The sequence below is a fragment of the Mizuhopecten yessoensis genome, unplaced genomic scaffold (assembly GCF_002113885.1).
Source record: "Mizuhopecten yessoensis strain PY_sf001 unplaced genomic scaffold, ASM211388v2 scaffold11183, whole genome shotgun sequence".
NCBI classification, from domain to species: Eukaryota; Metazoa; Mollusca; class Bivalvia; order Pectinida; family Pectinidae; genus Mizuhopecten; species Mizuhopecten yessoensis.
This window is the reverse complement of record NW_018408921.1, coordinates 112222-124221: the sequence shown is the minus strand read 5'-3', so window position 1 is coordinate 124221 and position 12000 is coordinate 112222. Positions and strand designations below refer to the sequence as shown.

The 12000-nt window shown below is 38.2% G+C and overlaps 1 protein-coding gene across 4 annotated transcripts in view; it reads right to left on the bottom strand.

Moving 5' to 3' along the window:
• The window catches only part of LOC110440494, a 91553-nt gene that overhangs the window by 42358 nt on the left and 37195 nt on the right, over positions 1-12000 (bottom strand). For all 4 annotated transcript variants that reach the window (XM_021483607.1, XM_021483609.1, XM_021483608.1 and 1 more), the window contains 8 exons: positions 11485-11605; positions 10732-10917; positions 9554-9678; positions 6189-6254; positions 5013-5123; positions 3382-4113; positions 2798-2933; positions 259-441 (listed from right to left, as the gene is read on the bottom strand). In XM_021483607.1, the coding sequence (XP_021339282.1) occupies positions 259-441; positions 2798-2933; positions 3382-4113; positions 5013-5123; positions 6189-6254; positions 9554-9678; positions 10732-10917; positions 11485-11605 (1660 nt within the window). The remainder of the gene's footprint in view (positions 1-258; positions 442-2797; positions 2934-3381; positions 4114-5012; positions 5124-6188; positions 6255-9553; positions 9679-10731; positions 10918-11484; positions 11606-12000) is intronic.

Below are 12000 nucleotides of genomic sequence, written 5' to 3'. Positions count from 1 at the left end.
GAAAATAGATTAAACTGAGGATGAATCAACAGGACAGCTGACCCTTACCTTAGGGAGACAAATAAAAATGTTCAGGAGCCATGGTTATATATCAATGTTAATTTAAATAGTATTCAAAACCAGAATGTCGCTTGAAGAGATGAGCAGGCCATAACTGAATTTCTTTAGTGTTTTTGTATTTTCTTTTGGGAAGGGGTTGTGGGGGTGGGGGTGNATGAAGGCCTGAATTACTTTCACTTTCAATTTAATTTGAATAACCTTTCATAGGGAGTTCTCCCACACTGCTGCTGATGCTCTCCAGGTAGGGATTATTGGACACATCCAGACTCGTCAGAGCTTTTAAGTTCTTGATCTCGTCAGGCACCTGCTTCAAGCCATGGAAGGACAACTCCAGTCGCTCCAGACTAGTCAGCTTACAAATGACACCAGGAACACCTCCAGCTGCAAACCAGATCACTCTATATATTATACAAAATCTTTTATATGTAAATTTTACATTCATGGATACTTCTGATGAAATATTTCTATGGTAACTGTAATTTCTTGCATATTGCCTGTAGGCTATACATTTATTTCATTTAAATTTGCCCTCTGTGGACGATCTGATACAGTGGTCGAGCAATATGGCAAAGTATTTAAATAAAACTATAAGATTTGAAGAATACTTTATGATAAATGTGAAATCAAAGATTGTATTTAAGGAATGATTTTTATTTTTTCAACATTTATGAGGTCATAACAACAATGGGTTTATGGACATATTGAATGAATCGCGTTAGCGATTCATGTAAAATATGTCCAAAAACCCATTGTTGTTATGACCTCATAAATGTTGAAAAAATAAATATCATTCCTTATATTTACATTGACGAATCCTTTCAGTGGATCGATATAACAACGAATAAAACAAATAAACAGGGTTTGTTCCTGCTTATACACGGGTGCAACGCAGTGGCGAGAACAGTGTTTTTTCGCGGGGAAATGTGACACTATCGTGAGAGATCTTAGCAACCGTCAACAACAATAACACAACAAAATGTAGTTCCATATTCAATGTTTATTTGTAGCACAGGACACGTGAATACGTGGATATTTCACAAAGCACAGTTCAATAATATTTTAAGATGTAAGAATTAAGCATCTAGGTCGGTCGTTCCGAGTGAGTAGTTTTTGTAGTGTATTACTACGCAGTGTGATCAGGTTACTATCAGTTCCCACGTGCTGAGATTCTATGAACACCTGTGTTATGCATTTATGAATGTAATTTTTGTCAATGGGTCTAAGCATACAGAATGTAAATATAACTGTATACATTTCAACTATAAACAAAACTCATTGACCCCTGAAGACACATTTGAACTCTTCCAATTCAAAAGTTGGAATAGTTCATTATGAAATTTCAGGGTGAATGAGTTAAAGATCAAGTTCAAAGTTTGGTTCTCTCAAGTAGCTATTATATACCAGCATATAACTAATGGGCATTCTTTGGGAGTGAGCAAATGTGAGCACACTAAAGCTATACCTCATAACAAGCCATTCAGATTGACATGTCTCGCCTGTGCTCCGCTTTGACAATCAATTCAATTTCACATGTCAAGTTTGGTTGGTTTAGCACCTATAGTTGCAGAGAAACTAACTTAAACGCAAAAACTTAATGTTGATGGAGATGCTGACAAGGTACATGTAGGCCGCATCCAGCATTTGATGATGCATCTATGGCCCTAGTTTGGTTGGTCAAGTACATTTTTACTTATACTTTCAAAACTAACTTAAATGCAAAAACTGAATGTTGATGTTGCCAGAAAAGCAACACCTTAGTCTCTATTGTATGGTGTCCAAGCAACATAACAGAGCAAACAAAGAAATTATGGTACACCATTGTGAATATACGGAGTATTGTGCATACTGTTAAATCAGATATTTTTTGGGAGGGCCCAAATTTTGTGGTTTCCTGAAAAAACACCATTTTGTAGGTTACATGAATTTGTGGATTATGAGTACCCCCATAAACAGAGAGTAGCTTTAACTCAAACTTGTAATTACTTTGTGGACCTTTGAATTAGTGGATAAACCCATGAAAACTAGTGATTTCACAGTATATTATTGAAATAGATGTGGCACCCTTCATGGATTTCAAATACACAGCAAAAGTGAATGTTGATAACTTAAAGAAGTTAATAATGAACTGAAATCCTCATAAATATTAACTGCCTGAATAACAGTTGTGAAAACACTGTACATTCGGAAGCTTTTGCCGAAGTCAATTGTTCACATTTCATTGTGAAAATATTTATTTATCCGATGTTGATAAATTTGCCCATTAAATGTTACTATTCATTTTCTACAATTCATCTTCATTCAGGTGGGCAAAGAAGAGGCAAAAGTTAAAACTGCAGTGAATATCTCCTGGATTCAGTAATTATTCACAAACAAAATGGTGATTTAAATGCTATTTGAATTTCGTTGAACCCTTTGTAGGATTTAATATTGCAGGTCTAGGGCTGGTATTCATGAAACCATGATTATGTTCAAGCAGGATTCTGTGCTCTAACCTTTTTTTTGTACCTCGCTTAAATCATGTCAGAGTTCAAAAAGTCAGGTGTACACATTGAAAACAGTTTCGGCTTTAAGTCTCTTCAAATTATTTCAAAATCATTGACAAAAAAATATATCTTCAAAAAAATATATAACCGAAACAAGAAATTAGACTTGAGGACAAAATCCATGCTTTAACATGAGAATGGTTTCATGAATACAGGCCCAGGTGTACTGATGTTTTCCCTCAGCATCGACTTACTGGCAGGGTAAGCCAGATCCTTGACTCCGAACCTCGGGTACATGCTAAACAGGAGTGTGTTCATCTCCAGAAGTTCCTCCTTCTCCAGGGTCCCCGAAGCGTCTTTGTCCACCTTACTGAACAACTCAAACTGTTCCTGTATTCAAAAGAAAAGCTTGAAGTTTTGTTCCTGAATTTAAAGAAATTAACAGTATTAAATGAAAAAGACCCTATTTTGCCACATCCCTCAGATCCCAGGGTCTCAAAGGCAGAGCTGTCAGTCCCTTTTGTTCAATTTTGAATCCACACCTTCTAAGAATGCTTCCAACCAAATATACATCTCACATAGTTCTGAAGAAGATGTTTAAAGCAATATGGCCAAATTATCTCCTTTTGGCCTTGCCCCTTATTCCCCTGTGTTGTCAGCCCAACCATTTGTACAATTTTTAATCCCCACCACCTAGGGAGCTTCCGGTCATAATCAGTCATTCAGAAGAAGAATTTGTTTAAAGACAGTTTTGACAGACAGACTATATATATATAGCTATGATACAACAGATGAGGGACGCCACGATACACCAGCTGTGGGATCCGAGTTAACATACCTTTTCATCTAGCATAGCTCCAAACACTGTGTACTGGTTCAGAATAGACTTGAACGTCTTGAATGTTGGTCGAGACTTTCCAGTTACAAGATCTGGAAACCAGGGAATTCCAGAGAGGTTGAGATATGTCAAGGCCAGTTGTCCAAAGGATTCTGGGATAGTGGTGATCAAATTGGATGCCAAGGAGAGCTCGGTCAAATCCTTCATGTTGACGATGGCTTCAAGATTTCCAATTTTCCCGATATTGTCTGCATGGAGTGTTTTGAGGGATACAAGAGTCCAAACCACTTTGGGAATTTCTTTGAAGGGATTATCGGAAATGTCCAGGAAAGTTAGAACATCCTTCAGGGCGGACAGATCATCAGGAAGTTGAGAGATTTGATTTTTACTGATGTTGAGATGAGATAGCCATATTGTGTTTGAAAAACCTTTTGGTAAAACCTGAAGTTGATTTTCGCTCAGATCCAATTCTTCCAACTTGGTGAATCTCCCCAGGAAATCATTGGAGAGTTCTTTGAGACCGTTTTTCCTGAAGTCCAGCTTTTGTAAGAATTGGTACATCATTTGGAATCTGTCCATGCTGATCGTCTTCATATCTTGTCCAGCCGACAGTGCCAGGCTGTGTGCTAAACAACTGTTGATGCCGGTCGTTTTAAAGCCATGCGAAAGGTCAAACACCTTGTTTAGTTCCGAACAAGCTGCCTTGTTACCCTGGATATTCGTGAGAATGGTCTGTAACAAAATCAAAAGTAAGTACAGATCAGGAGAGATGAGATGACAGTTGAATGAGTCCTCACATACGACACATGCATCACGGATATGATCGAAACATTCAAGACAATACAGGGCATATACGACAGCGAGGCCTGTATGTTTATAAAAATGTGGAACAATGTAACGGAAAGAAACAGCAACAAAATTAAAGGCCACTCAGCTAAGATATACCCACAACAGACTTTATTATCTAAAAGAAAGAACTTTTTTACAGTCAGAGTGATGAACATTTGGTATAATTTACCGTCGGAGGTGATAAATGCTCGAACCTTAATTTCATGTAAGAATAGATTTAAGTGATGCTGGAAAAATCAGGAAATCTGATATAAGTTTAGAGCACCAATAGAGGAGTGCGATAAAAATGAAAATCAGGAAGATCTTAATGATTTCAGATTTTAAATATGACAGCATCATATATATAGCATTACATGTCCACAGATTCAGACTAAATAATTTCACACAAAGTTTTGCAAATTAACAGATCTATAGCAGTTTTTATCTCTCTGAAACATGACATACTAAAATTCTAATTGTACTATATATTTGTATAGTTAAAGTGACAAACACACATTGGAAATGTGTTTTCAGTTTAAACATATTTTCTGCCTGTTAAGCAAAAGGATTAGTCAAATATTATAAATGGATGTGTGTGGTCAGTCTATACATGGATTTGTGTGGTCAGTCTATATATGGATGTGTGTGGTCAGTCTATATGTGTGCGGTTAGCCTAAACATAGATGCATGTGGACAGTGTTAATAGGATTGCGTGTGGCCATTTGTTATGGATGTGTGTGGTCAATTTTATCAGGAAAGTGTGTGGTCAGTCTGTATACAGATGTGTGGTCAATATGACTTACCATGTGGATGTCTACGGTCATTCCCAGTTCTTTGTTAAGCAGTTCTACTTGACCAATCCATAACAAGTAGAGGTAGAAAATGCGGCGTAACCTTGTCTCCATCAGATCAAGCTGTGAGCACAATGTGACATCATTAATGAATATTTTAATTCAATATTCTGAATAAAAAAAAAATAAAAAAAATATTTTGACAGAATAACAAAAACAATTGTTATGGTCACTTTAATGTAGATCACATTTGAAAGATACTTTTTCTAACTTTAATTTTTTGAGAAGATATCGTAAAAATAATAATGTCAAATATTAAAAGTAAACAAAATACTGTGGTAAGATATTACCAATAAGTCATTAAAAACTGGAAATATCCAAGTTATAAAATTTTATAAATTTTATCAAAAACTAAAAGTCAAAGAGGAAATAAAATAACCTGAAATTTAGATAACTTTACTTTTCTTGTTCTGCATCAAAATTCCTTGTTAAATAATGAACTATATCCCTCAGATTTTGCTGTTCAGGGAATTAGTTCTCCATATCAGTCATGTGTTAGCCTGAAAACTAAAGCACCTGTGCAGCTTAACTTCCTGTTTCCATAACTACATATGTACCTCACAGAAATGACCAAACTAATAAACTTAACAGGTGCAAGGTATGTAGACCTTATGTTGACCCTGAACCCTTCTTGTTATCATTTCTAAGACTCAGCTGGTCATGGAAAATACTGAAAGAGTAACAAGTTTAGTGAACTTACAGCTTGAACTATTTCTGCTTAAAAATATCTTCGTACCATTTAACAATTAAAGTATGAGTTTAACTTTTATGGATATAGCAGTTCTTCTGATTCCACACAATTCAGACCTATTTCCCCCAGAGAAAAAACCTGGTCCCAGGGAACCAGAAACATACCATATTCTCAAACCTTCTATAACCCTTTCATCGGCCTATGCAACTTTAGTAGACTCCGCTGAGTCCATTATGGTCTACAGTGGTGAAAGAGTTGATATAACTGCATATATATCAAACATATGTATATAAATATAGCTTTTTGACTTATCTGTTACTGTTGAAGAAGATTGTTGAGACTACTACCAAGCGAATGGCTGTGATAGTGAAGTGAAAGGAATTTAAGCCTGTATAATTGAAGTAATTGTATTAAGAATAAATGATATATGTTCTTACCGTGTCGGGTGTGAGGGTCCCCTCAATGCCACCAATCATTTTCATCGGAGGGTTTGGTAAAATGTCCTTAAAAGTCAAACGATTTATTATAAGTCTATGATACAAAAAAAAAATGACATTCATATTACCACACTGTATGATTGTTACGTTATATTTTCAAAGTCAACATTTATTATCTACATCCAAACTATATTTAATCCTGGTGTGATCAATGTCAATTATGTCTATTACCTTCCACTGAAATGGAATCCTGAAATGTTTCCATCCTTGATATGATATTATTTAACACAGACTCTGAGTTTAAGCATGAAAACAAATTTATGAAAAGAGGCCCTGGGCTTGTTGAAGGATTATCAAAGTACAGGAAAGAGATCAAGGAAATTCCGATGTCTAGGTGGTTGACACGTAGATGGTCTGTGGTACCTTTTGTATGAGGAGCCCTATATAACAGGTAGATGCTCTGTGGTACCATTTGTATGAGGAGCCCTATATAACGCCTAGATGCTCTGTGGTACTTTTTGTATTAGCAGCCCTATATAACACGTAGATGTTCTGTGGTCCCTTTTGTATGAGGAGCCCTATGTAACACCTAGATGCTCTGTTGTAACTTTTTTATTAGGAGCCCTATATAAAACCTAGATTCTCTGTGGTACTTTTTGTATTAGGAGCCCTAAATAACACGTAGATGTTCTGTGGTACCTTTTGTATGAGGAGCCCTATATAACACCTAGATGCTCTGTGGTACCTTTTTTATTAGGAGCCCTATATAACACCTAGATGCTCTGTGGTACTTTTTGTATTAGGAGCCCTATATAACACGTAGATGTTCTGTGGTACCTTTTGTATGAGGAGCCCTATATAACACATAGATGCTATGTGGTACCTTTTGTATTAGGAGCCCTATATAACACCTAGATGCTCTGTGGTACCTTTTGTATGAGGAGCCCTATATAACACGTAGATGCTCTGTGGTACCTTTTGTATGAGGAGCCCTATATAACATGTAGATGCTCTGTGGTACCTTTTGTATGAGGAGCCCTATATAACATGTAGATGCTCTGTGGTACCTTTTGTATGAGGAGCCCTATATAACATGTAGATGCTCTGTGGTACCTTTTGTATGAGGAGCCCTATATAACATGTAGATGCTCTGTGGTACCTTTTGTATGAGGAGCCCTATATAACATGTAGATGCTCTGTGGTACCTTTTGTATGAGGAGCCCTATATAACATGTAGATGCTCTGTGGTACCTTTTGTATGAGGAGCCCTATATAACATGTAGATGCTCTGTGGTACCTTTTGTATGAGGAGCCCTATATAACATGTAGATGCTCTGTGGTACCTTTTGTATGAGGAGCCCTATATAACATGTAGATGCTCTGTGGTACCTTTTGTATGAGGAGCCCTATATAACATGTAGATGCTCTGTGGTACCTTTTGTATGAGGAGCCCTATATAACATGTAGATGCTCTGTGGTACCTTTTGTATGAGGAGCCCTATATAACATGTAGATGCTCTGTGGTACCTTTTGTATGAGGAGCCCTATATAACATGTAGATGCTCTGTGGTACCTTTTGTATGAGGAGCCCTATATAACATGTAGATGCTCTGTGGTACCTTTTGTATGAGGAGCCCTATATAACATGTAGATGCTCTGTGGTACCTTTTGTATGAGGAGCCCTATATAACATGTAGATGCTCTGTGGTACCTTTTGTATGAGGAGCCCTATATAACATGTAGATGCTCTGTGGTACCTTTTGTATGAGGAGCCCTATATAACATGTAGATGCTCTGTGGTACCTTTTGTATGAGGAGCCCTATATAACATGTAGATGCTCTGTGGTACCTTTTGTATGAGGAGCCCTATATAACATGTAGATGCTCTGTGGTACCTTTTGTATGAGGAGCCCTATATAACATGTAGATGCTCTGTGGTACCTTTTGTATGAGGAGCCCTATATAACATGTAGATGCTCTGTGGTACCTTTTGTATGAGGAGCCCTATATAACATGTAGATGCTCTGTGGTACCTTTTGTATGAGGAGCCCTATATAACATGTAGATGCTCTGTGGTACCTTTTGTATGAGGAGCCCTATATAACATGTAGATGCTCTGTGGTACCTTTTGTATGAGGAGCCCTATATAACATGTAGATGCTCTGTGGTACCTTTTGTATGAGGAGCCCTATATAACATGTAGATGCTCTGTGGTACCTTTTGTATGAGGAGCCCTATATAACATGTAGATGCTCTGTGGTACCTTTTGTATGAGGAGCCCTATATAACATGTAGATGCTCTGTGGTACCTTTTGTATGAGGAGCCCTATATAACATGTAGATGCTCTGTGGTACCTTTTGTATGAGGAGCCCTATATAACATGTAGATGCTCTGTGGTACCTTTTGTATGAGGAGCCCTATATAACACGTAGATGCTCTGTGGTACCTTTTGTATGAGGAGCCCTATATAACATGTAGATGCTCTGTGGTACCATTTGTACGAGGAGCCCTATATAACATGTAGATGGTCTGTGGTACCTTTTGTATTAGGAGCCCTATATATAACATGTAGATGCTCTGTGGTACCTTTTGTATGAGGAGCCCTATATAACATGTAGATGCTCTGTGGTACCATTTGTACGAGGAGCCCTATATAACATGTAGATGGTCTGTGGTACCTTTTGTATTAGGAGCCCTATATATAACATGTAGATGCTCTGTGGTACCTTTTGTATGAGGAGCCATATATAACACGTAGATGTTCTGTGGTACCATGCTCCTATATAACACGTAGATGTTCTGTGGTGCCTTTTGTATTAGGAGCCCTATATATAACATGTATATGCTCTGTGGTACCATTTTTACGAGGAGCCCTATATCACATGTAGATGCTCTGTGGTAACATTTGTATGAGAAGCCCTATATAACACCTAGATGATCTGTGGTACCTTTTGTTTGAGGGGCCCTATATAACATGTAGATGATCTGTGGTACCTTTTGTACGAGGAGCCCTATATAAAACCTAGATGCTCTGTGGTACCACTTGTACGAGGAGCCCTATATAAAACCTAGATGCTCTGTGGTACCTTATGTATGAGGGGCCCTATATAACACTTAGATGCTCTGTGGTACCACTTGTACGAGGAGCCCTATATCACATGTAGATGCTCTGTGGTCCGTTTTGTATGAGGAGCCCTGTATAACATGTAGATGCTCTGTGGTCCGTTTTGTATGAGGAGCCCTGTATAACATGTAGATGCTCTGTAGTACCTTTTGTATGAGGAGCACTATATAACACCTACATGCTCTGTGGTACCTTTTGTATTAGGAGCCCTATATATAACATGTAGATGCTCTGTGGTACCTTTTGTATGAGGAGCCCTATATAACAGTTGGAGAGGTAGGAGGCAATTTGCTGGAACTGAGTATCCTTGTTGTATGTGGCTAGGCTCAGTCCAGGATGATCCAAAAAGTGGAGCAGCTCCATTCCTATAAAAGAACAGGAACATAGTCAAATACTGTAATTCCTCACAAAAATGATATGCTTCATTATGTATTAATGTGTATATTGATAGTACATAAAATATCAGGACACAGGGAGTTGGGTTATTTGTCCAACACTTACTGTTGCCAGGACACAGGAAGTGGATCATGTGTGTAACACTTACTGTTGCCAGGACAAAGGAAGTTGATCATGTGTGTATCACTTACTGTTGCCAGAACACAGGAAGTGGATCATGTGTGTAACACTGACTGTTGCCAGGACACAGAAAGTGGATCATGTGTGTAACACTTACTGTTGCCAGGACAAAGGAAGTGGATCATGTGTGTATCACTAACTGTTGCCAGGACACAGGAAATGGATCATCTGTGTATCACTTACTGTTGCCAGGACATGTACAGGAAGTGGATCATGTGTGTATCACTTACTGTTGCAAGGACACAGGAAGTGGATCATGTGTGTATCACTTACTGTTGCCAGGACACAGGAAATGGATCATCTGTGTATCACTTACTGTTGCCAGGACATGTACAGGAAGTGGATCATGTGTGTATCACTTACTGTTGCCAGAACACATAGGAAATGGATCATCTGTGTATCACTTACTGTTGCCAGGACACAGGAAATGGATCATCTGTGTATCACTTACTGTTGCCAGGACATGTACAGAAAGTGGATCATGTTTGTATCACTTACTGTTGCCAGGACATAGGAAGTGGATCATGTGTGCATCACTAACTGTTGCCAGGACACAGGAAGTGGATCATGTGTGTATCAGTTACTGTTGCCAGAACACAGGAAGTGGATCATGTGTGTATCACTTACTGTTGCCAGGACAAAGGAAGTGGATCATGTGTGTATCACTAACTGTTGCCAGGACACAGGAAGTGGATCATGTGTGTATCACTTACTGTTGCAAGGACACAGGAAGTGGATCATCTGTGTATCACTTACTGTTGCCAGGACACAGGAAATGGATCATGTGTGTATCACTTACTGATGCCAGGACACAGGAAGTGGATCTTTTGTCCATCACTTACTGTTGCCAGGACACAGGAGGTGGATCATCTGGTCCGCCTGATTGATGATTTGCTGTAGTGATGGGTACATCAGCATGTCTTCATTGAGGTTGGCAGGCAGCAGACAGAAAAACTTGAATTTGTTGTTGAAGAAGTCAACAACAGCCGGAGTTAATGTACACTTCTTCATGGTTGCAAACTCCAAACCTGTAAAATGGTTTGGTTTTTTTTCATTTTCCAAATTTAAACTTTACAAACAGTGCTTCAAATAAATTTGTTGTATGACATTTGTTGGTGTTTACAGGAAATAAAAATATCAAGAAATTTTCATGAAAATCCCAACAGGAAGCACAGGAAAGAGGCACAAAATATCACTGACACCTCTTGAATTTGGGGTACAAACTAGCTCCAAACAATCTTATATAGACTGAGATATTTTTTAAATTCTCTCAAACTGTTATTTCCCATTTGTTCTTTCCTTTTGCAGTTATTTCTTAAAAAAAGATTCATAGAAAAAAACAGGCGCATAAACATCACTTCTTGTTCCCTATTTACGGATCACAGTAGTTTTGGAAACGGAGCACCCAGAGAAAACCCACGTAGTCGGGCAGGTGACCTCGAACTTTTCAGGTCCGATCGGGGAATCGAACCCTGGTCGCCTTGGTGAAAGGCAAGTGCACTATCCACTGTACCACCCGACCATCCTGTTTGTTACATACATCTCACAGTGGTTTTTGAAATAAAACATGACATCACTTCCTTTTTGCTACTTACGTCTCTCAGTGTCTTTGGCGGACACACATGACATCACTTGCTGGTTGCTAACATCCGAAGCGTAGCCAAGCTTCGTAAGAACTTCATTCTCAACGTCTGGTTGAGTTCCCTCACACTGGGCCTGTTATAACAACAGACAATCAAAATCATAACTGATTTACTGTAGTCAATACCTTGTATGATGTACATTGCAACAATGCAAGAAAAAGCCTAAAAATTCCATTCAAAATTGGATCTATAAAACCTGTCACATTTACTGTATACCGGGAAATTTTCGTTGCAGTTTAAGTTGCAGTGTTTTTGCCGTCCGTAATGAGGTAATGAGGGCAAAATCACAATAGTGAAAATAAGAACATGACATATGCTATACATAAGAATAACATTTCAAGGGAGAAATTAACATTGTGCAAAAACAGGTTCTACCAGTTAAGGGCAAAACTTTGAGGTGGCGATAATTTCCTGGCATACAGTATCTTATTAATGCAATTATGAGGAGCTGAAGTTGATACTACTTTA